This window comes from Momordica charantia (assembly GCF_013281855.1).
Source record: "Momordica charantia cultivar OHB3-1 chromosome 8 unlocalized genomic scaffold, Mcharantia_2.0 BLBB01000008.1, whole genome shotgun sequence".
In the NCBI taxonomy this organism is placed as follows: Eukaryota; Viridiplantae; Streptophyta; class Magnoliopsida; order Cucurbitales; family Cucurbitaceae; genus Momordica; species Momordica charantia.
The window spans coordinates 32251523-32278269 of NW_028275166.1; the positions used below are offsets into that span (position 1 = coordinate 32251523).

Below are 26747 nucleotides of genomic sequence, written 5' to 3' on the forward strand. Positions count from 1 at the left end.
ATTACTAGAGTGCAAAATTCTAGACAGAGATATCATAGAACTTCATGGTAAGGTAAACTGACTACTTGTTTTCTATACAATAGATCTTTACCAAAATTACAATTTCCACAGCGATGTGATATTCTGGAGAGCTTTGGTTGAGAAAATTAAGATGCTGCTTTCAAAAGCATCACCTGTGAGAGGGGAAAAAATGAATAACTTCTATCCTTATGAACAGTGTTTTCCACAGAAAAGGCCTTTTCCTAACAACATAATACCAAAATGACCCTGCAATCTTAATTAACACCCCGTCCCACCCCCCGTTTAAGCTTGTTAATCACCCTTTAGCTACAGTACCTTCTAAAATCCCATCTGCACCAAAAGCACCTGAAAAGTGCAGGTTATTGACCGGACCGGGTAGCTGGAAAGTGATCGAGAAGTGACCTGGTGGACATAGATTCTTTGTTTGCATCCGAAATACCTGTGAATTCTTACATACTATGTTCTCTCCTGTTGTTGTCACTCCTCTTATTTTCACTTTTCCATCCGTCTCCATGTCACAACTGAAACTGTCTGCTGCCATGAAACGATAGTTTGGTCAGTTGGATAGTTTTCATATGTATTGCGACAATACAAATACAGATAAGAGAATTAATCTTGTGCTCTTATCGTTAGGATAACATTACAGCAGCACATTATGAGCAAATTGAACGAGAGAGAGGAATGATCAGTTTCAACAAACACTCACTTTGATCTCTGGCCACCCCAGGAAGAGAGACGCGGAAGAAGTATGAATTCTCATTCTCGCCAATGTCCACACGTCCAATAACTGGTCCAACTTTTCCCATGGCTGCAGTCCCAGTGAGGGCAATCCCAGTTTTGGCGGCGGATACAATACCAGCCCACTCTTGATTGGTTGTGAGAGGACAATATACCATGGCTGGCCCAACCTTCACCAGAGCCTCGGGATCTTCTACTCGTGGAGAAGAAGGAACGTAGCTGTGTGGAAGAGGTGGACCAATATATGGCATGCTATTAATGGGAGCCACATCGAGAATGCGATGTCGAGGGTTTAATGGCTCTGCCTCATTTCTTCTTGTTTCCTCAACCCTGCAAGACCAGGAGTAATATGATCACAAACATAACCATCTGATGGCCCTCTATCGTACCATCATTAAACAGACATTACTAACTATTAAGGAACCCTTTTTTTCCAATAACAAAGATATCAAAAGCCTCATGCTTTGCATCATGCCGATGGCTCACCTGCTAATCTTCAGGTGGCTTCACCCACCCAAGACTAGCTTTGAGAGAAACAGAAATTAAACTACTAAGCTTTCCCGCTAGGGATTTAAATGGATGATAATTCTAGACATCCAAGTCCTTACCACCGAGGCCACCAAGGGGACGGGGGACTTCAAACTCTTTGGTACAATAAAAATTACACACATTTCCAACTCAAACCAATAATATCAGCAGTCCACCGGTATGTTCAGTCTCCACTCAAGTTAAATGAGAACATATTTTCCTTAGAGAATAAAAAAAATAAGTAAAAGATTGTCTTGGAAGTGTTTTAATGGCCATCTGAGGAGGAAGACAGAGACATCTATCTACTACAATCTCAATATAAAAGGTCTAAGATCAAGATACAGTGGTTGCCTTGCTAAAGGCAAAAATTGCGTAAGAAACTTCTATTGTCTTGTATGCATGTGATATAGTGTTTCAAAAATGCAAGATACATATAGAATAGCAACGAGCGCATCTTAGTTGGTGCAAGAGAAGCGCATAAAAGACGTCCCCAAAATGAAATGAGACACGTGGTTTATAATGAATAAAAGTAGAATTTATATATGGAAAATGAAGGATTGGAGAGTATGATAACATAACATGATTAGGCATAAACTTTTATTAGGTCAAATTACTCTAATGCACACATTTATTTTCAAGAAAAAAAATAATGGAAAAAAATGGATATTTTAGCCTTAAATATTTTCTTTCTTCACTGAGATGCACTTGATGTTGTTGAAACAGCAGATGAAGAAGGGCTGTGAAAGTACAAGAGCAGATTATGACAGCCACCTCGAAAAATTTTTACTCAAACACCTCCCAAGAGCAAACAAATTTTTCTCAATGCGTATTAACTACAGTAGCAAAGACCAAAAAAATAGTAAAATTAAAGTAGTAATGGCTTGTCAACAAGATTGATTAACTACAATGCGTATAAAAAATAAACATTGAAACGTGTTAGGGGGAAAATGATAAAAGAAAGAAAGAAAGATCAGGAAGCTACAAAAAGTGAAGCAATTAGACTGAGAATTGAACCACTTTTCTAATACTGTTTAAAATAATCATATAATATTTAGTAGATTGCAAAGGACTAAACAAAAACTACATAAAATGCTGACAACCAAACAAAAAATAGATACAAAGTCTCATAAAGGCTTCAAACCTAAATTGCTTAAGATGGTGGTTGAGGAGGTTAAGTTTGTCTTGTAAGCGACTGATCCAATCACAAAAAATTCAGTATTTTCTCCATATAGCCATCACACTCATCTTGATCAACATCTTTAGCTTTGAGAATAATCAAAACTTCCAAAAAGCTGCAGTGCGCTTTCATGAGGTTGATACCAATGCCTATGACTCCATGGGATAAAGATAGAAGAAAATTGTACTCTACAGCAAAGAACTACGAGTTTCTCTCAGATTATTTTCAAAATGGTACTGAGTGACACATTTATAACCACTTACGTTTACTATTGCCTAACCATGTACTCAATGAGCTAGCAGTCAGAGAAAGACAAAATTTCAAAAGATGATCTATGAACATTTATTCGCTGTTTTGAAGAAGATCCAATGCAGATATGAGAGTGAACATTTGTTTACAGTTTTAAAGATTTGGAATATTTGAGAGGATGTTCAACAAGATCTTCCATTCGAACTTTTAAATGGAAAGCTTAATTTTAAAAAAATGTCCCCTGAAATTGACATTGGGGTGCCAGACGTTCTTTAAAATCTTGGATTCAAGTTTCCAGTTAAAAAACTTGATAAATGAAAGTATATGATGTCTGCTAAAAAAGAAGAAAAAAACACAGATAGGATTCATGTTATTAACAAGTAACAAGTAACATACGGAGACAAAGATGAATGCCTGGGGTGTAAGCTACAGGAAGATGTGCAGAAGGGTGTGCCACATGCCTAAAAAAATGCCACGAGTTCCTTGGGCTATTAATACTGTAACGCCTGGTCCTATGCTGGGAATAGGATATTTTTTGAATTTCGGCATCCGGGTGAGTTTACATGAGTAAGAGAGAGAACAAAACAGCAAAATGTAGAAATCCATAAACAGGGTGGGTGTGACACTAGGGAACTAACGTGCCCAAAAGTGTACATACTAGAGATGCAAGCTGAGACAGAAAAAATGAGTTGAAGAAAAGAGAGAGATAGAGAGAGAAGACCAACAAAACCAAATACCAATTCAACCAAATCGAACAGAATCAGTTCGGTTGATTTGAAATTTCTTTGTCAACCAGTTCATTTTGGATGTAATACGTTGGATTCAATCAATTTTGGTTCGGTTATAGTCAGTTGGTGGTCGATGTTGTCAGTTTCAATCGATGTGGTTAGTTTGGTTCTATAAAAATATTTTGTCATTTAAATAAATATTTAACAGATTTCCTCAGAAACAGAACACAGGTTCCATTAGGAGGAATGTAAACATGCAATTTCCTTGTATCACAACCAACTTCAAACAAACAGCACTTTTTTTTATTTTATATTGTGTTTCAGAATACATGAAACTTGTAATTTAAGTATCAAAAGTACAGAGAAAGAGTGTTGTTATGGTTTAAAAAGTAAAAGAAAAATGGTAATATTGGCTACTTAGATTAAGACTAAGAAATAAAAAAGATTGACATGAACCAATCAAATTAGAATACATCTCAAAAGGATTATAAATTTCCGAAAACACGTGGTAGAAGCAGTATAACATACCAGGTGAATGCTTCTATGATACTCGGCAAAACGTTCATGGTTGAACAATAATATGATAAATTACAACTTTTGTTCCTCTAGCTTAATCTTTTTAAAATAGGTACTTTAAACTTTAAAGTTTAAAAAACTCATGAAACAGTGAAGTACATAAGAATATCCAATCAGTTCAGCACCGAGAAATGTAAGGAATAAGATCCTAAGATCTATTCGAGTTCCTACAAACCAAAGAACAAACCTCGTCTCAAAATACAAACAAAACAAGACCACAGATGAGAACATTTATGGCTCATCCACAAACTCTCATTTCCAAGTACCTCAACTTTTCTTTTCCTTTCTTTTTTCAGTATCAAGAGTTAGAGCCCCACATCTTGCAACATGTTCCTTGATGTTTTATTTTTTTTTCCTTTTTTTGGATAAGAGTTCCTTGATGCTTTGCCCACGAACATTTAAAAATAATCATCATATATACGCACATTCAATTGCAAACAAATAGAAGGCAAAATTTCCACCACTTCTTGCGAAAACCGAAGCTAAAGTTCAGTTCTCATTATGCCCAAAACCCAAAACCCTTCACTCGAATACCCATCTTCTTCATAAATAGAACATTACTGTACCAAGGCAAGCATGATAATAATTTGAGAAGGGAAAAGCCCCCCCTCTGCTGCATTAACCGATGATTGAAAACAGAACAGACAGATACAGAGACGGAGACCCCATCGAACATCAAAAGAAGAACATACCTAGCCGGCGAAGTCATCGGAGAGTCGCCGGAAAGTTGAGAAGGTAGTATCCTATTAGCAGACAGTAGAGGAAGTTCAGATTTCGTCAACGTATCCAGCGACAATGCCGGAGAAGAATTCTACTTGTTAGCATAGGGCTGAAAATTGAAATGAATACGGTCACGTGCGCCTTCACACCGTAGTCACGTGTGTTTTTTTTTTTTTTGGCTTCATTTAGAAAATACCATTAATTTTCATCACTTGCTTTTATATCAACTATACGAGAGTTGGGAGAATCTTCGGACCTTACACGATTTAATTTTAAGTTAAAAAAGATGAAAAATACGTTAAATTCAATATTTAATTCTTGTGTCTTAACTTTACATCTTTAATTAGTTTATTTAACTATTTGAATAAGAGAGGTTTTAGTAACTGTTCCTAAGCGTATCTTTCATTTATTAATTGATTGAATACGTAGATATCAGCATAGTTGATTTCTATATATTTAAAGGTTTTAGGTTAGGAAAAAAGAGAATTGTCATATTCATAATATTTTTACGAATTCTGGTGAGAGGTTTTTTTTTTAATACAACATGTGGGGATGGAGGTTCGAACTCATGATCTTTTGATTAATGCTTTAACCTATTGAGCTATGCTCGGTTTGGCCCGATGAGAGGTTTGATTACTTCTCTCTTATACGAAAATCTATAATATTTGTTCTTGTGTTGTATGTATATATATTAATCATTAAATTGTTGTTTCTAATTTTAGTTGAAGTAAAGAGGTGATTGGAGACTTATACTTGCGTTTGACTTTATTTTTTTTTAGTTCCAAAAATATGAGAGTGAAAAAGTAAATCTTCAATTTTATGGAAGAATCTTCGTGCTTTAAATATTCAACTCTGATTAAGTTTAAATAAAATTTACTACTTAGATTATTAAGTTGCAAATACAAGTACTTCAAGATTTATTGTGAACTTGAACATAACTCTATTGATATCAATGATGGACTAAAATATTTGAAACGATACAATTTGATTTTTCTTTTTCATTTTAAAAACAAATTTAATTGTTATACATACGTGAACACATTTTGTTTAAAATATTAATTTATGATATATTTCTATAACACTTATGAACGGTAACGGTAATGTTCAAATCTTGAAAGGATTGAGATATTTTTGAAAGAAAGAACAAAGAATAAAGTTAAGGATTATTTTTTATAATTTAGCCAAAAGTTGAAAAAAAAATGAAAAAAAATACCAAAACCAGTGGGGAGCCAGTAGACTAATTCATATATGTAAGGCGAGATTCCGTTTTAACTAATTACACCCAAAAATTAATATCCGAAAATCGAAAGATTCCTTACTGGTGGATTCTTCTTGATTTGTTCTTCTACTTTCCGTCTGTAAGTTCGATTTTCGATAATCTACTGTTTGATCGTGGACCTGATTTTGATGCGAGCTCAGTCACATTTCTCCGTAGGTTTCGATACGGATGGCTCAGTTCTTGAGTTTCGCCAGGGAATTCCGAGTTTCTTGAGATTTGTATGATCTGACACTTGTTCTGTTGACCGCGAAGTGCCTGCTTCAGTCTTCTCATGTCTTGATTCCTTCCAATCAGGTAAATTATGACACTGCCTATTGTTATGAGGTATAGGTTAGATTTGTGGGTGAGATGAGATGATTTTTATATGTCTCCCGATATCGTTAGAAATTGTGGATTATTTTGTGGCAATTTGCATTTTAGAGTTGTTAACAAAGCAAGCATTCATATGTTGCGTTTTAGAAAAGAAAAAGTGTGTGTTATTTTTTAGTTTTTCTTGTAAACGTAATATTAGGGCCAAGATTAGTTTAAATTTGTCCAAAGTTTGATTAATTTTCTGCATTGGAAATTGGAAAACATTTCTCTGAAGCCAATTAGGTAACGCTATTAAGTTGTACTTTGTAGTTTACCTCCGTAGGCCAGCTAAAGCTGTTCTAAAATTTAGCAGATAGCCTTTTTTGCCCTTTCTTCCTTTTTGGAAGTAAGAAGGCCTTTCTTCTTCAAAAAAAGGAAGAAAGCCGTTGATATGGATGAATGCTGATACTAGCTTGGTATAGGTTGCAATTTCAGAATTGGTGTACCTGCTATGATTGTGGAGATAGCAAGAGGGAGAAAAAAAAATTGATTGCAATTTATAAAGGGGCATGCAGGCTGTAAAGCCCCTAAACAAGTGGCTGGGTCAATTATGTAAAGACAGTATTTTTCTTATGACCTTTGTGGTTAAATATATAATTGTAAAACGACCATTGCCATGATGGTGTTTTCTCCTGATGTTTCTAGTTCGTGGCAAATTATTGGGTAGCTGCTTACTTCTGCCAGTGAAATCCATATATTCGCTTCAAGTGATATACTACTTGATTTCTCAATTATTATTTTAGATATCCATTACCGTATAAAGGTTTTTCCTCCTTATAATTTTCTAAAAGTTGTTACAGAGCTAGTGCATGTTAATTTGGTTGAAGTTATCTTTCACCTTGTCTTTTTGTCATCTAGAAGCAAATTTATGTTCTAGGTTAAAAGAAACAAACAGTACGTGGATTTTTAGTTAGCATTTACCTCATATAAGTATGAATCAATGCATGTGAGTATGGCAAGGGAGGGACATGAAAGGGGTACCTAGATGATTGTAATTTATTTTGCTAGCATTTATTTAAACCAGACTTTTTACCTGTTACTTAAAGTAGCAACTTTTTCTTGCTTGTAGGTTCTACTTGGCATCTGCTACTGCAATGGATAGTGGCTTATTCCAGGATTCAAATTCTCCTATTGCTGTTGAGTTGAAATCAGATGTTATGCCAACTAAAATACCAGATGGCGACCAACATTTTCTCTTGTACTTCATAACTGGTATCTACTTTGGGCCTGACCTCAAAGGTGAAAGGCCACTGAAATCAGTGCTGCAGAGGCTTACTGAGGAATTGCCTCCCTATACGTCTGATCAGCTTGCTGGATCTCACATGAAGATGGTGGAAGTAGAGCGCATTTTTTATTATGTCTTGAGGAAGGCTGATGAATCTCTTGTCATGAAAATGTCTTTATTGCACCAGTTCTTCCAAGGCAACTTTCCTGCCCAAGGACGAGATATTAGTTCTCCTCAGTTTCCTGATCTCTTTCCAACTGAATTCCATCCCCATTCACGGTCCAAGAACCGGTATAGGTTCATTGAGAATATTTCATTTATCAACAACCCAGAAGTCTCCTACCTCAACTCTAAGGATCTTGAAAGGTTTAAGAGGCTAACAGGGCTAGATGACCTCCTTTTGGATAGAGATGCAGCAAGGTCACACAATTTGTCAGATCGTAAAATTTCACTTAATGTCGAAGCTACAGATAATACATCAAATAAAGAGTCGTCTCCACTTAAGGATGATAAGAATTTGCAGAGATCAAAGTTGGTAGGCGATTCCCTCAATGCAGAAGATTATTCGCAACATGACTCTGTAACTGCACCAGTTCGTAGTGTTCCATATAATGGTAATATGACACCTCCACAAACCAAATCTGACTCTGATTCTGTGGAGCACAAATTCGGTCCAGCAATGGTATATCTTCCTCGACAACCATGTGAAGAGGATTGGGCGAATATTCTGGCTGCTACAAATAGAGGATTTGCATTGACTGGAACTGCAGCAATGGGGCACGTTGGACCAATAATTGGACTAATGGACATTGGGGAATGTGAAGATTCGTACTTGTTTCGTGTGTCTCTTCCTGGCGTTAATAGAGATGGAAGTAAGTTGCTTATGTTTAAGTATTTCAATGCTCTGAATCTTACATTTTTACTGCAACTGCACAGGATTATCCTAAGCGTAACCCTAGGGTTAGGTTGAACAAAATTTTAGAACTGGTTGGAAAAAAAGAGTCTCCATATTCACCCATCCAAAAGTTTTAGGGGCTATCTGAGCATATCTTCTGAAAATCAGTTTCAAAAGTTGATTCTTAGAGTAGTTTTTTCAAAGACTGTTTTCACTAATTTGATTTAAAAGACTGTATGAGAAGACATTTTCTTATTTTATTACTTTCAATTCATATTAATTAAAATATATGACATTTAAACCAGCCTGTACGTGAGAAAGAAATGGTTAGCGATTGTGAATGATCAATTATTTTTGTGAAGACACGATGACTCATGAAACAATAACATTCTTTCTGTTTTCTGTTATTTTAATTGTTTTAGGAAAACTATCCTTTCAAATAGTATATTGAGTTAGAAAACAATTTTATATTTTGAAAATCATAAAATAGCTTCTAGACAGTTTTCACACAGGCTCTCACCTCTCTTTTCTTTAATTTAAAGTTACACAAAGAACTAATACCCAAATCATCTGACCCATCATGCACCCACATGCCTCTTCCTCTAAGAAGAGGGAGAAAGAAAGAAGAGAGAGGTGGGAGAGGATAAGGTTAATTTTCACATCTTAGGAGGGGAAAAAAAAGATTTTAGTAATAATTGGGGAAATGGATCCATTATCTATTTCTTCCTTTCTACATATGAATCTACCTTGGTAAAATTTACTTTCTTCCCGGAGGGATCACAACTTCTTAGGGCATAAAGGATCTTAGTAACAACATTATACATATAGTCTAGCCATGATGATATTGGTTATATCACTCCATTGCTTCAATTAGGTTCATTCATTATAAATTTAGCATCTATCTTTAGTCCTTGAAGTTTAAAAAGTCTCAATTATGTTTCTTAATTTTGAATTATAATTTGTTTTAGCTCTTATTGTTAAGATTGTTAATGAAATGCTAAAATGACACACCTATTAGATAAATGTGTGGGTGATTTGACATGATATGAAAGATAAATGATAGAAACAACATTTCTTTCTTGGTTGATGGATCGATCACCTAGTCCGTCTAACTGTCAACTTTTTTCCTTCCATTTATCTACCATATCATACTAAATTAGGAAACATTTTATCTAATAGACAAGTCATTTTAGAGACTAAATAGGACATTATCCTTGAATTTAGGGACACTAAATTTTATAATTAACTCATCATTATTATTTGTTTCGGTGCTTTGCTGTCATAAACTGATAAGACTTTTTGATTGATTGATCAGGGGGATTTAGGTGTGAAGTTGAGAAGGATGGGAGAGTGGTGATAGAGGGAGCTACATCAACAGGTGAGAGAAGAGTGAAAAAGCAGTCCCAAGTGTTTGAAATGCTAACCAACAACCTGTGCCCACCAGGAGAGTTCTCACTCTCATTTCAACTGCCTGGCCCAGTTGACCCTCAACAATTCTTAGCTAACTTTGACATTGATGGGATTCTTGAAGGAGTTGTGATGAAAGGTTTACAGTCATGAGAGTATCAGCAATTTCACCCCATGCCTTGATGATTCTATAGATAATAAGAATAGGTTCAGAATGTAGAACACGTAGCATAATCCTTTTCTTTGTTTAGAATTTGTTGAGATTAGATAATGAGCAAATATGAATACGTTTGCAGTTTTGCACAGAAGATGATATGGAGTTTTAAGATTTGTTTGAATGCATTATTTATTTATTTATTTAAGATTTGAAGCATTTAAAATTAAAGGTACAATTTTTTTTTTTTTAAGTACAACAAGTGGGATAGGAGATTCAAATTCATGATCTTTTGGTCGGAGACAAGTGTCAATTACCGCTGAACTAAATTTATATTAGCAATAGAAGGTATAATTAGAAAAAGTAAATTGTATAACTTTTCACTTTACTCTCAATGTTATTGCATAATGAGCGACAATGAACATTTTAACTTCCTAAAATATGATCAGCACCCACACTTGTTTGAAAAAACTCTGAAAGTGTGTGCTCCTCAAAACCAATACATCAATTTAAGAAGTACAAAACCAATGTCAAAATTCGAACTTTTTGTCTAGAAAACCGACCGAACTGAACAAAATTCTTTAGAAAATTAAACCACCACTTGATAAGTATGGTCCAAACCATCTGAAGTAACTCAGTCTGGTTGTATCAATTTTTTAAATTTTAACTTCAACTCCTAATAAAACGAGATTGTTTAGTACATGAGCTATGGAGTGGTAATCTAATTACATTGCAGGTAAGAACTTGGAGTAGATGTAATAATTAACAAGCATTTTCAACATGTAAACCACTGATGCATTAGATCAAAGAAAAGAGAGAGATAGAGCAGACCAGTTGTGGCATATGAATTCATTAAGCCTTAGAATTAATGGCTTGGAAAATGGCATACAACTAAAATCCTCTGTGTTCCTATTCCCTCCATGAGAAGTTGAGATTAAGGTGGTGCTAAAGCCTATATAAACTGAGTGAAGTTCAGAAGTTACAAAATGAATGGAGAAATTTCCTCTATCTGTAATCTTCTGGCAAGCGGTATCCAGACATCGCTAATTTGTTTGCAAACATTTTGCCTGTCTTTGGCATCACATGCCAGTGCAGTGTCAAGTTGAATTCTTTACCCCTCAGATTACTTCCCTACATACACACGTACACGAGAAATACAGAAATGTCACTCTCCGTCTTCGATAAGGACCTTAACATGAAAAATACTGAAGGTGACAAACCTGATCAACGAAACGGTACTTGTTCGAAGTATGGATTTGAAACTTCGCATCCTCTTTGGAGGGTATGATACCGTCCCAGAGTGAGATCTGAAATGGGATTAAATTCAAGTAAATGAAGAAAAGAAGCCCCATGTGATGAAATATGCGAACCTTCTGTGATTTCGCAGAAATTTAAGGCCAGTCGAGTGGTTGAAAGAGACAAGAACTTAACATGGGGTCTTGTGAAATATCGTAATGGGGAGATGTATCCAACAAGAAAGAGAAACAAAAACTTACCTGGTTCAAGGAGTTCTTTGGGGTTTCATATTCAGCAGCAAGAAACACAAAAACCTGTAGCACATATCGAAATGAGAAAGGTTTAATCTTAGTTTACTGAGATATAAATTTAATCTGATAAAGCCGATGTGATTCCCAACACGATTATTAACTTGAACAACATAGTTCACGGAATAGAAGCAAGAAATCATGAGCGAACATCCTATGCCAAATGGATGTGGATTCGAGACGCTATTAACTTCAGGCATAATGAAAACCGTACAAGGCTTGTAATAGACCCTGATAGTTAAAAGTGTATAGTAGTAAGAAAGCAAGGGGAGAACGACCTGAGCATTTAGTGTGAATGTAAGAAGTGGGACCTACCTAAAGAAAGTATTTAGCACGTAAGATTATGATAGAGAGAGTACATTTCGGGTAAAATCTTAGCTAGTGTTCAGGAGGGATAGGAAGCTCTCAAATTCTCCATCGACTATGTACCTCTTAGTGTGAATAAACAATCGAGTTCTATCAGCTTATTATTCAAAATTAGACTCTACACGAAGGACTATGAGAAAAAACAAAAGAGGAGAATAGGTTGCTACCGAACCTGCTTCGTATTCCATGTAAATAATGACTGCAAGTCTGCTGATATGTTTAAAGTCAGGCTAACCTGCAAAAAGAAGGCCCACTCTTTCAAATAATCAAGAAAAAGTGATTGCATTGTTTTGTGATAATACGCTCATTAATCGCTCTAGCAACGAATCTACTATACCCTTATCAACAAGAAAAAGTTAATACTTTTCTTTGTTTACCACTAGTTTACAAGCATTTTGGTTGAGAAAAGTGCTGCAAGAACTAAAGTATCCTCAAGAAAAAGGGATTGAAATGTTTCATGACAATAAACCCATCAATCACTCTCACACAAAAATGATTTTTGGAGATTTGATCAAATATAAAAAAGTAATTACTTGGTATTATCAAGGTACGAGATAAAATTGCATGCATATTCATCAAAATCATCGAGAAATGGCATGTTCATGAAGATAAAGGAAAGTTGGAGGCTTGGAGCCATGGAAGTCTAGGCTAAGGTGAGATTTAGTTGGAACTAAAAAATTTTCGATGAAAAGAGATGAAAAGCCGTATTCATCCTAAATCTCACACATCCAAAGAAAATAAACTATGATTTTCTTTACTTCCTTGATTACAAACAAATGAGTGAAAAAGACCCCCTTCATTGTACCATTCCATGAGACATTAAAAAAGACACAAGAATAAACACAGATGTATGCTTGCATATACTTAATGTATCTAAAAACTTACCCTTCATGTACTTCGAAATGCATGATTGATCTATCTAAAGATGCGTCAAGTAACTAATCTAGCATAGATCTCCAATGGCTACGAGTTAAAGTGAATCGCTTAATGAAATTAGAAGACCCCTAATCTAGATAACAAGAAACAGCATGTGATTAGAAAACCAGCAAAATGTCTCTTGCTAGAGAGAAAAACAAGAACTAGATCACTCTACAAAAACTTAAATTTGTCCTAATCAATACGAAAGCTCAAATATGTCTTCCCATTTATGAAGTCGGGAAAAGTCCTTACCTTTTTGACCAGTCGTGGGGGAATGGGGATCCAAACACCCAACACCATGGTTAGTAACCACATGCTCTAATCATCTAAGCTACATGCCCCACCCTGTCTCCAACAAATCTGTTTGATCCTTCGCCCAGCCATTTTCCATAGTTTTCAAATACATAAATGACCCAATTCATCACATCCAAAAAACAACCCATGTCTTAAAAAAGATTAAAAAAAGCCATTGTCTTAAAAAAGATTAAAAAAAAGCCAGAAATAAAGCTCAACACCTCATGGGACTGAAATGCACTACATAATTAACCTGAAAATCCCACTTTTCCACATAAATTTTCACAAATTGAAGAGAAAAACAGGTATAACCTGACATATAAGCCATTCCATCACTTTCTAAAGAAAGCCCACGAGATCATACCTCATCATTTCCATGGGGTTGATTTTGAAACCAATTGATGCTCAAAACCTAAGACCCAAAAACAAGAAACACAAAATCAAATCATAAATGGGTCTCAAAATCCAACCCAAAACGATCCAAGATCTAGAGGGAAAAGAAGAAGAGACCTGCACTTGTGCTGTGGGTGAAGGCGAATTGAGGGTATCAGAGAAGGAGGCCATGGCACAAACGACGGCAAGTATAGTGGCCGCGAAGGTCAGCAAAGCGTTGGCTCTGTACCCAAACGAATGCATTTTTCAATTCGCTTCTCTCTTTTTTGTTTCTCAGTCTCCCTTTCACCCAATTACTCTCTGTAGTCTCGAATTCTATAAATTTACAGAGAAGAGAAAGAGAGAGAGAGAGAGGAAGAAACAAACAATGGCGCCGCGAGAGACTTCGAAAGGAAACGCAGTCTTTGGACAACGAGGAGAGAAAGAGATAGAGATCGTAGTCGCATGATTTTGCAATTTCGGGCTCTTTGATTGGAAGAGACACGTTAATGGCACAGTGGGTGCCCACTCCATGGATTTTTTATCCAAAAAATTGTTAGGATGATAGTCCAATTATCATTAAATTTTAGTACGCAATGATTTAAATCGTAAATTTTAGTTGCTGAAAACATTTTTTTAAGTGTATTTAAAGGTAAAGATTTAAACTCATTAGAGATAGATTGATTCACACACGGAACGAAGAACAATCCGGAGTTCGTCTTTGCCTTCCTTGGCATGTCGTACGATAGCTTGATTAGCACCATTCCTAAGCTGATTACAAGTCGACGGATATTGCGAAAGCGAATGTCATAATTACTAAGTTTGCGTTCACGGAGGAGAATTGGCGTGTAGATTTTGTGCACCAATTTGTCGACGGACTGTTGCTCGAGCTCCTTGGAGCTACGAAGGCGGTCAAAAATGAGATGACGTGGAACGTGGGGTGATAAGCCGTGAAACATGAGGAGACCATGTTCCGTTCTAATAATTAATATTATTTTTACTTTTGAAAGTTCAGGGACTAAAAATCGTTACTTTCATGAAAGTTTAGGGACCAAATGCGTTTTTTAACTTTAAAATTATTTCTTTTTTTTTTTTTGTGAAATTTAAATTACATTTATCTTTAACCTCTAGCTATAATATTAGTTAATTGAAGGCGGAACCTTAATCATCTTTGAACCGTAATTTCTTATTAGTGAAGATAAAAATATCCTTCATTTTGATCTACAAACCACCCATTACCAATCTTGTTTTATAAATTTACGTACCTAAATCAATCTCTCAAATTTTAATTCTGCTCCCCTTATTTTTAATTTTTTAATTTAATAATCAAACTATGCGTCTTCGCCTAAATCTTAAAAAATGCAATGTCATGCTAGCATTTCGTCAATAATTCATTTTACTCGTTTTAACTTGTCTTAATGAGTAATAATGACAAAGAAAAGTGTTAGATTTGATGACTTGAGAGTAAGGGTGTGTTTGAGAGTGATTTTAGCATTTTACCAAATCATTTTCATTTTTTTTTATTGATCATGTATAGAAAATTAAAAAATTGATTTTAGGGAAGCTTAAAATCATTTAAAATTGATTGTTAAGGTACGGTGATTTTGGAAACTCAATTATATATAAATCACTTTTACCAAAATCGTTATTACGTGAAAAGAGTTAGTGTTTATGGCAGCATGAATTAACACATATGAAAAGTCGTTACATTTATTGAATACTAGAAAATAAAATTTACTTTCTTTTAGGCAAAATGACAAATATCATAAATGCATTACACAAGAGGAAAAGCCTTCCTTTTCTAACCAAAAAAAAAAAAAAGGAAAAGAAAAAGGAAGGGTATCTTGAAGGTTGGTTGCAATTGAAGTTCTTGAAGCTATGGCAATTTGTTTACAAAGCTCAGAAAAGGAATCTCACGAAAGAAGGGTATTTTGTGTAGCTTTGAAATTGCTTTTAATATAGAGCTTATCCAAATTATTATTTACAAGTAACAACTCGAAGTCAATCTGAAAATATTTCATTATAACCTCGATTAAAGGATTAGATGAAATGAGTTCAAATTATGGTCATCACCCACCTATAATAATTTTAATATCATATGAGTTTTCTTGATTGTCAAATTGAAAGATTAGTCGATGTGTTTGTAAACTAACCTAGACACTCATATACATGAAAAAAAAATCATAAATCATATGATCGAATCTCCACTCAAACTCAACAAGATCAATAACCTTTTTAAAGTTGAAGATTCGATTTTTTATTTTATATTTATTGAAAAAAAAGTAAGGATATTTTTAAACGCTACTAATATAAATATAAAAGATATATAATTTAATAAAAAAGTGCAATATGTGACACATTTTTAAAAAAGTGATGAAGAGATTATGAGTTGATATTGATATTGAGAGAGAATGCATCACACATCTACAATGCAATGACCAAAAAGAGAGTCAAAGGAATATTTTCTTTTGTTGAAAATTTGATCAAATAATTTAGCACTTTGTGGGACATATGAAACTGGATTTAAATAGTTTTTTGTGGAGAATATTTTTAAATAGTTTAATTTTGATTACTTCTTTAGTGAAAAATTTCAAGGCTCCAATTTTAAAATTGGATGGAGATTTGTTATTGTGGCAATAAGGCAAGTTGAGGTTAATTGGAGTTGCATTATATAATACAATTTTCTATCTTTATACATGTTTTTTTTTTTTAATTATTGTCTTATTTTATATCGATAAATAATAGATATATGAGGGTGAAAATAACCCCACCATTTTAAGAAAGTTTTTTTTTTAAATAAAAAAGAAAATTAGAAATCGTCTTTTCAAATTATAAAATTGGACATGAGTTCAAAAGAAGATTTTTACAAAACTTACTATATAAGCATTATTTTGAGACAAATTTGGCTTTATATGCACTGCCCAATTGGACTATCAGACAAAATTATTTTATTTTAATCTAAAATATTATTGATCCATTCTCGTGATTAAATATATTAGTTCTTATAATATTTTCATCATGTAACAATTTTCAAGAATATAACAATTAACTCATTAAAAACAACTCAAGCACAAAAAAAGATGTTCATTCGTACAACTCAATTACAATAATACCAAAGATTGATTCAATCTTTATATTTTTAAAAGATAATTAAATCACAATTAAAAAAAAAGATTATTAGTGCTCGAGCATAACAACTAAAGATATATTTTCCTTCCTACGTGAGATAACATTTTTAATTTAATCACTTTCATGAAATCCGATACCAACAAAAATATTTTAAAATCATCCAAGATAAAATTTAAAATTTTGGAGTATTGAATTTTATTTTATCTTAATAAAGCTAGCAGTGTGAATGGAATTATAAAAGAGTGATGATCCAAAGAGGCAGGCAATTGCATGGAAGAGGAGATTTTGAGAATATATTCGCATAAGGAAACAGTCAAAATTGACAGCTTTGTACTCTCAATTATTCCGATTATAACCCTTTTTAAAAATTTCAATGTGCCTCTATGGAAAAATAATAACTAAATAAATAAAAATTATAACTTTGTTAGGATCGTCTAAAAAAGACAACGTGTCTATTAGTGACAGCTTAACGTAGGTATCAATATGACGAGAAAAGAGTGCGATATGGTATTTGTAGACGTGTCAATAGGGTGGAGTAGACAGTAGACACTATCTTTGTTGTTTGCGTCCCAGGTCTTCTAAATTATATAATTAGTCGGGTACAACTATGCCCTCCTACCAATTAAGTTTAACTCAATGGGTTATTACACCTATCTCCAATTAAAAGATTCTGAGATAGAATATTCACATCGACATGTTAGTTGTATAAAAAAAAAAGTCTCTCTCCCTACTCACCCTTTAATTCACTTTATATTACTCATGTACATAGGGGTTGACATAGGGCAGGACACGAATGAGAAAGTATTCTTCATCCCTCCCTTTGTCCTTGCAATTTTGATGCGAAGATAGGGATTCTCGCAAGAGTTCCCTAGTTATTTCTCTAACCCTTAAACCCAAAAACTTCAACTGAATTTAGTTATTAATCAATGATCTAACATTCACATTTTTAGAGTGCTCTTGTCACTCTTTATCCTCGAACATACCATGCTACCACCCTCAAGTTATTACTGATTGTACCAACTAAACGTCCCACCAAACACCCAAAAAAAAAAAAAAATATGGAAATGACAATTTAGTTCATTAATTAACCAATAATTAACCTAAAAAGGTTGAATTTCCTGAGTTTATCCTTTCTTTATGAAAGCTTTACAGGTCCCTTTATTATGCTACCACCTACATATCTATTATCTCCAACTAATCTATAGTAAATATTTCCAAAAATATTATAAATGAAAAACCTACAAATCTAATCAAGCTCATTTTATTCCATCTAAAAATATTTCCTTTGTTTATTTGACGATCAAACTAAAACCAACCGTTTGAAAAAAAAAAAAATCGTATATTATCGTCATTCATAGAAAATGATTAAAAAAGCCGACTCCAGAAATTTCAACCAAAAATTCTAAACAAAACACTTTAATTTCAAGAAATTATTGTTTGACAAAATCCTTACATTATTTTATAATAAAACTTTGCATCACTTAAATTTTAAAAAGACAAAAACTAAAAATAAAAGGAATTGATATACACATGACTTTTGAGGTAAATGAATTTATATGAAGAAAAAAAGAAATTTCCCTTAGGAAATTCATAAGTATGTGGCAAAAAAAAAAAAAAAAGAAAAAATCCATTCAAACCGGAAGCCTACTTGGATCGGCTGTCGTAGTTTCCGGTCCAAGCTCTCGACCGGAGCTCGCTTCGACATTGTTATTTCCCGATCCTCTAGGAGTCTTCATCGACGACATTCGTGTGAAAAACGGCGGCGTAATGGACAACACCCACCGGTCCGACTTCGACGTCCGGTCCAACCGCTCCAGTCGCCGATAGTACTTCCCGCGACTACTCCCTTCGCCAGCACCGAACCGGTATCCCCTCATCGAGCTGGTCTGGCGCGCCAAAACAACCATACTTGTAGCCCGGTTCAGCTTACGGTTGACAACCTGCTTCCTAATCTCAAGCGGCAACCTGAGAGTAAACCGCTCGGTGTCCTCCCCCGGCTGGACCAGCGAGTGGCCGGTCGAGTGGGACCGGGGGAAGAGCCACCCCAATCTGCTCGATCGGGATCCACGCGTACGGTTCCGATTCAACGCCTTGCCGCTACTGCCGGTAGTCGTATTCAGCTCCGGCTCCGGTGGAATCTGAATCGCGGGCGGCGGAAGTGAGGGATTGGCGTCGAGGGAGGAGACGACGTCGTCGCGCTGATCTTCGATGTCTTGAACGCGATCGGGATCGGACTCGGGATTGGACTCGGTGACTCGGTGGACGGACTCAGGGGCCAAATTAGCACGACAAACAGGGCAAGTGGTGTGGGAAACGAACCAGGCGTCGATACAATCAGGGTGGAAAACGTGGTCGCACTTGGGGATCAAACGCAGCGTTTCGTGGTCTTCGAATTCGCTGAGGCAAACGGCGCATTCTAGGGCACTTTTTCCGATCTTGTGCTCCTTGACCTCGGAGTAGACGAGAGTGGGGAAGGTTTCAATTAGGGCAGGGTCGAGGCCGCGGCCGGCGCGTCGGGACCGGGCGGCGGCGGAGGAGAGGGGGCGGACGGCGTTGGATTGGGAATCGTTGCAGTGGCGGATGTAGACTGAGAAGAAGGCCATGAAGAAGAGGGCGGCGATTAGGATGACGATGATGACGGCCATGGAGCCGCTGAGGCGGTACTGGTAGGGGTCGGTTCGGGGGTCGGGGGAGAGCTGGGACTGGGCGGAGACGGAGACCGCGGCGGCGGAGAGGAGGAGGAGAAAGGAGACTCCATGGACCATGGCGTGAGAGGACATGATCGGAGTTGGGAATTGGGAGTTGAGAGTGGTAATTATGGAAAGGAACGGAGGTTGGTGGAGAAGGAAAAAGGCGGCATGGCGGAGGAGAGGAGGAAGGTGAAGGGAAGCTTTAAAAATGGAGATGGGGGAATGGGGAGGAAGATGCAAGAAACGGTGTCGTGTGGAGCAAGGCAGCGGGAGGCTGATGTGGACCCGGTGTGGGGTCCACGCCCCCAGAACTAAAATTTTGTAATTTTTCTTACTATTTTATATTTGGTGGAAATTTTGGGGGAGTGGGGAGTGGGTGGGTCTGTGATGGTGTTCTACGTGGTGGAATCCGTGACACGATTGTAACGACTTTTTTTTCCCTTTAATTTTATGATTTTCTTTTTTTGAAAATAAACAAACTATATACTATAATTATATTTCTTTTCTATGATAATAAATTCCTAAACTTTTTAGTTTATCTAATTTAATGGCATATGTATTAACTAGGCCTATTTCATCGATCAAACGAGGTTGGATTGTCGTTGAAATTGATACTGTATTTTTGCTGATCAATTGATTTGTCGGCTTAAGATTAAACAAACAATTTCGATTTTTCAATACCATTTCTGAAGGAGAGAAAGAGCAATAATTATCGTTGCTAGTGAGGATCTGTGAGTAAGAGGAAAGGGTGTTCAGAAATTTTGCCATTGCTAGAAGGAGCTGGGAGCGGGAATGGGAGATGTCACGTAATCGACGAAAAAAGAAAATGATTAGGGAGAGTAAAAATTGAAACCCTAATTTAATTTATATATATATATATATTTTTTATAATAGTCTATCGATTGATTTTGGATTGATTCATAGTGACTTACCGACTGCTAATTGAATAGGTGTTAAAATAGATAGACCGTCGTCAGTTCATCGTTTTCGATCGATTTTTGAATCATGGTTCTATCATGTTAAACTACAAATTCCTTCAAACGTTTCTAAACGTAGTTGTAATATCAAGAATCAACATACTCCTCCCATGAACAGGTCTTATCAACGTCATCTAATCTTAAGCTAAACCCATCAGTTATTCCATAAGCTAGCACTGAGCTGATGCTTAGAAACCAAAGCTGCTCCGGGAAGTAGTCAGGTTAGAGACCACTGAATATGGGAGGAGAAGAGAAGATTCTAGAAGAATAGAATCCGCCAAATATTAAAAGAAAAAAAAAAAAAAAGTAAACGCGGTGGGAAGTGGAAATGGAAATTAACATAAAATTCTCAGCTGAGTGGCGGAATGTACAAGTAAGACTAGAGCGTGGTCCTTGGAGCGATAACGGCCCCTTCCTTTTTTATTTTTCTTTTTTAAAAATACTTTGACTTTTTGTTCCAACCAAAAATGCCTGGTCCCACCTCCCTCTCCCTAGATATATATTTTCAAACCTTTTTATTCTTATTTTGAACTTCAATTCCACGTTCAAAATAGGGACTTTTTTTTTTCTTTTTCATTTTCGTATTACTCATTTTAAAACTTGTTTTTAAAATATTATAACTTTTAAACTTATTCACCAAATAATGCTTCGAAAAATCTTCGTCACTTAGGTCGTCTCATACATGATGTAGAATGTCGTCCAAACATTTTCCTTTTCTATCCCACAGCGTTCTCTGCAAACCAATAAAGTGACGAGTAATTGTTATCCGACTCACCGATTATTCACAATCTATTTTCCCCACCTCACCGACCTCTCCTTCCTTCATCCCCAACTTTAGTAGAAATTTATTGTATTTTCTGCTTACGATTTATGGACTTGAGTTCAAATAGCCGCTTCACGAAACCATTCATTGTCCTTGAGTCATTGTTCTCTGTTTTGTTCCATTAATATTTATGGGACAAACCTCATCATATCATTTGATCTAATTTTTTAAAAGTATGTTTTAGTTTAAATTTTAAATGCTTAGTTAAATCGATTTTTTTTTTCAAAATTGGTTTTTTTTAAGATTTGTTAATTTTTTTTTAAACATGTAATTGCAACTATGTCATGTATCAAGAGAAAAGACCGTCTAGAACCACATTAATCTTTTAAGCATCATTTCCAGTTATGATATTTTAAAAATAAATTTTAAATTTAATAAATAATTAAACAAAATTCCTGTCAAAGTGAATCTAACTTAGCGGCAATTGACATATATTTTCAACCTAGAAGTTGTACTAAAAAAACAAATCCTAATATTTAAACCTATATTATATTAGATACCCTTTCCTCAATTTGTTTTAACAAAATTGGTACAAAAGACATACATAGTATCAATTTGATTGGAAATAATATAAGGTTTTAAAATATATATATAAGATGGTCTTTTCTAACTGCTAAATTAATGTAAGATTTTGATTGTATATTTGACTCCAAATTAAATATATGAACCATATTAGAAGTATGAGATTTGATTGGAATGATTTCAATATATATAGGAATTTAAACTTAGTCATAGATATAAATTAATAGAGAAATAGAGAGTAGTTTGACTAATTATAAAATATTCAACACTTATTATAATTATTATAATGCACAAAGCATATTATATCCTCAACATCTCCGTTCACCTGAAGTTAAAATTTAACATCACAATTAAATAAAATGAAATCAAAACATGAGTTTAAAATTTAATCCATACCATGTCCTTCACGTCACGAATTACTAATGATATATAAAGTTTTAGTTGATAATAGAATAAATCGTGTCATTTTTAGTTCATTTTGTACCTATATTTTAACTATTAGATATCCATAAATGAATTAAATTTATCCAAGCCATTAGTTTATTTATCCTTAACGTTAAAGATTAAAGTAAAATAAAAAATAATATACAACTTTTCTTATTGAATTAATGAAATTAGACTTTGACTCAAAAGAGATTTAAGTTGGGGCTAAACATTATTAACCCAAAGTTAAGGGAATTGTTTGAATTATGCCTTGACCAAGCAACCAAACTTTGACCAATACCAAACAAAAAATAATTCATTTCATAACTTTTAAAGAAGATTATATTATGTATTTTATTCTCTATTAAAAAGGTTTAGGTTCTTGCCAAGAAGTGGAGGTTTTGTGGATGATGCAAATAAACAAAGGTCGTCAAAAGTGGAGCAAATGATTACAATTAAATTTAAAAAATAGGACTTGGAGAAAATCGAAACTCCAAATTTTGGAATAAAAATAGAAATTACATTGTTCAATGCTTTCGACTTTCTCATAGGTATTAAATTTTCGCCGACGTGTTAAATTTGTATGTTTATAAGTTTGACATCGATATAAAGAAATTGATTGAGAGACGTATCTTTCATTTTTGTTTCATCGGACAAATTCTAAGAAAATAGAAAATTTAAAACAATTCTCAAACACGAGAAGGATCTTTTATATACAATAAATAGCCATCACATAAGCATATTATTCTTGGATGAGGACTTTTGTACTCATTTTGTCCATAAATTTTTTGTAGAAGAGAATTTTAGACGCACAACATATGAAAATTATATGTAAGTTTTTGCAAAGCTCTCCCAACTTTTGATTCTTCCTCTGGTTTTTTATTCACCAATTTAATTTCTTAGTGGGATGGGCAAATAGCAGAGATGGAAAAACATGAAAAAGAAAAGAAGTAAATTCTCAGAAAATTTGTTATTTATAAATGTGTGGGAAATAACCACATCCCAATTGAATTTGGATTATGGAATTGGAAGGTGACCTACCCAATCGATGGTGATCTTGTAATGACTTGACTTTTTCAACCTTTAATATATATATATATATATGTTTTTAATCTTTTAAATATTATGTTTTAATCTCTCAAATTCTCTACTTACCCAATAAATTATGTTAACCCTCACCATTAATATCTTTCATTCATTATTTAACACGAATTTCAACTATTTGGAAACTAAGCACGTGACTTATTGGGCATGTGGCTTCAAATACGGTTAATAATAAAGATATATAAATATACATATAACATGTGTGTAGGTTAAGTTTCTATTAAATAGTTCATCATAAATTAAATAATTATAAGAATTAAAGGGTTAAAGGCTAAAACAAAAAGTTTATAAGTTAAGACACTAAATAAAATAAATATATAATTGGAACCACCAAAATCTTGTATCTAACTCTTTATGTTACTTTCAAATTTTACCTAATTTTGTGTTTGGTAGGTGGCTTTTGATGGAAAGTAGTAAAGAAGATCGGTTTTTAAGGCCTCTCTAAATTCAACTTTTCATTTGTATTTTTAAAATTTTATAAATCTACTTTTTAAAAACTGATCTTTTTTTTCTCTTTTATAATTTAAGTAAAAATTTAAACACTAAACACAAATTCAAGATTTAATTACTATCTTCAAATTTGAAAAAAAAAATAAAAAAAATATTTCTAAAAAGTGAAAAGCAAAACATAAAAAATTGAAAAAGAAAATAGTATTGAAATGTTATTAAAAATTTTGAACATGGACTTCTTAATTTCTTACCTTCTCTATCTCTTAAAGAAATGTAAAAATCAATTAATATAAAAAGTAAGGGTGTCAATTTTCTATGAATAAGACTTGGAGTTCTGTTTAAATGACAAATTGAGTTTCTTGGTGTCCTCTTGCTGAGGAATATGTGGTTGAGCTTCAACTCGGCTACACTTAAAAATGGAAAGCTTTGGTCAGTCACCTCAACTTTAATGTTAAAACCCCTAGCTCCATTTTGATCTGTAATGTGAATACTGTTAGTGGAAGATTTGCTAATGTCGGTTCTACATAAAGATGCCATAATCCTTACACGATCTAACTTAAGTTCGACTTGACACCAGTTCAGACTAAGTACGTATTAATTAACTTAAGTTTCAGAGTGCATGTGGCCAAGCACCACACTGACTGGTGTAAGGTTATATGTCTATCGACTGATTCAAAATACTGCATCAACAAAAATATTTCCTAACTCCAACCTTATCTTTTGATTTCCAATCGATTATCTTCAAATTATATAACAAAACAATTATTTTCCTTTAAATTAGGGTAATTTATAGATTCAAAATAAGATTTCCTATTTGGATCATTGAACTCCTGAGCTTTCATGAAGGTTGGTTTAGTCCTCATAGTTAAATTTTCTTATGACATTTAGTAGAAATTTCAAGCCATCCATTTTAAATCTGATGTGAAACTTCAAATTTGCGACTTAGACTTTAGACACGGGTTTATTTAATTAATTTTCATCTTTTTTATTTTTACTTCTAAAACGTTGTACTTTTAACTTTTTATTAATTTTAGTCTCTATAGTTTTGAAAAGGGATTATTTATTTATTTTTTTCTTTTTGAAATCCGTGTGTCCGGACCAGCTTGTGCGCTCACGGGTCAACCGCCTGACCCTACTACATTAGGTTGACAAGGTAACTCGTAGGATATTAAATGAAAATGGATTATTTTGATAATTTCATTTTTATTTTTACCTCATTTATTTCAATCACAAATTTAACACAATATTTCACTCACAAAAAATTCTTGAAAAGTAGCCGTAACTTTGCCTTACTCATTCTTACAAGGTATAAAATTTGTGTTAGACTAAAATGGTAATTTACGAAAAATACAAAGTCCAAAAATGAATATTTTGGGAGTGTAATGGAATAAAAATAAACAAAAAGTAAATGACCAATATTCAATATGAAAACTCGAATGACAAAGGTCAATTTCCCATTCTACCCCTGTCCCTCTTGTTACCCATGTATTTCAAATGGCCCGTCATCCCCTTGTAACAAAGTTGGGCCAAAACCATTATGAATTGGGCTGCTTTTAATCACAATAATTAGAAAAAAAAAATGAAAACTAATAATTTAGACAAAAACTATACCTTTTAATTGACTAGACTAATATGAAACTAATACAATCTACCTTCAATTTAAAAAAAAAACCATACCTTTTTTAATTGAATAGAGTAATATAAAAATATATATTATACAACCACATGATAAAAAATATTAAATTTATTATTCAGATTTCCTCAAAAAAAAATTTATTACTCAGATTGGCACGTGAACTTTGAACCTTGAATACTATGTAAAAAGCTTAAACCAACTAAAATTTTCTAACTGAGCTATATATATATATATATATATATATATATATATATATATATATATATATTTTTTTTTTTTTTTGAGAGAGCTATAGTTACTTGAGTAGGGTAAAAGTTGAGTAATTAAAACTTTAACGAAGAGTGAATTTAACCAAGTAAAAATACTTTTAATTTTTTTTTCTCTAATTGACCATAAGCCAATAGTAATTAGAAAACTTAAAATTATTTAAAATGAATTTGACATCTAAAAATGGATTAAAGCAAGATACTTTCAAAACTTTCATACTGGAAATGTGCTTTCAAAATTGTTAAAAATATTTAAAAAATACACTTTAATTTTGGAAGTCATCTCGGACTCACTTGACAGTATATTTCACTTATTAGTAGGCGAAAAAAAGTTTACATTTTCAAACCCATCATTTCTGTAGTTAACACTTAATTAGCTTAGGCATAAATTTATTTAGAAATGGGAGTTCTAAATTTTGGGTTTCTCTCTCTAATGAATGGTTGGTAATCCCAATTTATAAAAAGAAGGGCTACTTGATAATGATGTTACAAATGGAATCACACACAGTTTTTGACACAAAACAATGGTGGAAAACTTCTCATATAGTCAAGTAAATTACCCTTTAGGCTCTTTACATGATTAGTAAATGGGGAGAGAGAGGGTCTCATTAGGAAAAAAAGGACTCTTTTTTCTTATGAATTGTCATTTTATTTCATTGGGATCCAAAACCCTAATAGATTTGTTTGGGAAAATGTCACATGGGTCTATCTTTCTCTAGGTCTTTCTCTCTAGGGTTGTGTTATTTTTGTAAGGTTGTTTAGGTTCAAAGCAACCCATTATTATTAAAAAAGAAATTGTAATCATAATGAAGGTTGAATTATTGAAAGCACAAAAGAGAACGTTGGATGGAAGGCTTGATTTCCCTTGGTCTCCACTTTTTTAAACCAAAAGGGTAGCAAAGGAATTTCAACGATGGAAAAGAGGAAGAAAGGAATTTTATATCCCTTTTCTAAACTTTGATTTCAAAAAACATAATAATTAATTAGAGCTAATTTTCCCTCTAGCTATTACTCATATCATTGCATGTGAATTTTTTATGCGTGTTTCCCAAATGCCAAATTTCAATATACATTGATATCATTCTATTATGTGCGTTGATCAACTAGTCACTTTTTAACATTGTAATGTGTTTGTTCGTTGGATGCTTTTTAACTTAGTTTGTGTAGTTTGTTGTCTTAAACGTT

The 26747-nt window shown here is 33.9% G+C and overlaps 4 protein-coding genes across 6 annotated transcripts; 1 reads left to right on the forward strand and 3 right to left on the reverse strand.

The window, feature by feature from the left end:
* Positions 1-48: 48 nt before the first annotated feature.
* Positions 49-4868, reverse strand: LOC111018845 (HSP20-like chaperones superfamily protein). Of its 2 annotated transcripts, none has more exons than XM_022295089.2 (3): positions 4710-4868; positions 728-1089; positions 49-552 (listed from the first exon to the last, which is right to left on the reverse strand). In XM_022295089.2, exons 1-3 carry the CDS (start codon positions 4724-4726, stop codon positions 317-319), a joined length of 615 nt encoding a protein of 204 aa, XP_022150781.1. In that variant the 5' UTR covers positions 4727-4868; the 3' UTR covers positions 49-316. The 2 variants fall into 2 exon arrangements, with proteins under 2 accessions (XP_022150781.1, XP_022150780.1); XM_022295088.2 differs by having other exon boundaries at positions 49-555.
* A 1113-nt stretch (positions 4869-5981) lies between these two features.
* LOC111018878 (HSP20-like chaperones superfamily protein) lies at positions 5982-10256 on the forward strand. 2 transcript variants are annotated; one of them, XM_088128324.1, is made up of 4 exons: positions 6173-6310; positions 6790-6919; positions 7437-8464; positions 9803-10256. In XM_088128324.1, coding segments are annotated over exons 2-4 (1275 nt in total). In that variant the 5' UTR covers positions 6173-6310; positions 6790-6917; the 3' UTR covers positions 10048-10256. The 2 variants fall into 2 exon arrangements, with proteins under 2 accessions (XP_087984451.1, XP_087984450.1); XM_088128325.1 differs by lacking the exon at positions 6790-6919 and having other exon boundaries at positions 5982-6310.
* Positions 10257-10869: 613 nt separating this feature from the next.
* Positions 10870-14017, reverse strand: LOC111018858 (signal peptidase complex subunit 3B). The gene is made up of 6 exons (XM_022295105.2): positions 13681-14017; positions 13535-13582; positions 12131-12193; positions 11545-11598; positions 11269-11355; positions 10870-11179 (listed from the first exon to the last, which is right to left on the reverse strand). The coding sequence occupies exons 1-6, from the start codon at positions 13804-13806 to the stop codon at positions 11054-11056; spliced, it is 504 nt and encodes a 167-aa protein (XP_022150797.1). The 5' UTR covers positions 13807-14017; the 3' UTR covers positions 10870-11053.
* A 4158-nt stretch (positions 14018-18175) lies between these two features.
* Positions 18176-19601, reverse strand: LOC148209929 (E3 ubiquitin-protein ligase ATL31-like). The gene has a single exon (XM_088127765.1). It carries the CDS (start codon positions 19449-19451, stop codon positions 18303-18305), a length of 1149 nt encoding a protein of 382 aa, XP_087983891.1. The 5' UTR covers positions 19452-19601; the 3' UTR covers positions 18176-18302.
* Positions 19602-26747: the final 7146 nt, after the last annotated feature.

Bases quoted from the DNA above. Each gene is read 5' to 3' on its own strand.
- LOC111018845 (XM_022295088.2), bottom strand. The intron at 556-727 runs GTGAGTGTTTGT...GTTTCATGGCAG, and splicing joins TGGGGTGGCCAGAGATCAAA to CAGACAGTTTCAGTTGTGAC.
- LOC111018878 (XM_088128324.1), top strand. The intron at 8,465-9,802 runs GTAAGTTGCTTA...TTGATTGATCAG, and splicing joins TGGCGTTAATAGAGATGGAA to GGGGATTTAGGTGTGAAGTT.
- LOC111018858 (XM_022295105.2), bottom strand. From the start codon at position 13,806: ATGCATTCGTTTGGGTACAGAGCCAACGCTTTGCTGACCTTCGCGGCC. The intron at 13,583-13,680 runs GTCTCTTCTTCT...TTTGGGTCTTAG, and splicing joins CACCCACAGCACAAGTGCAG to GTTTTGAGCATCAATTGGTT. The intron at 11,356-11,544 runs GTAAGTTTTTGT...ATCCCATTTCAG, and splicing joins CAAAGAACTCCTTGAACCAG to ATCTCACTCTGGGACGGTAT.
- LOC148209929 (XM_088127765.1), bottom strand. From the start codon at position 19,451: ATGTCCTCTCACGCCATGGTCCATGGAGTCTCCTTTCTCCTCCTCCTC.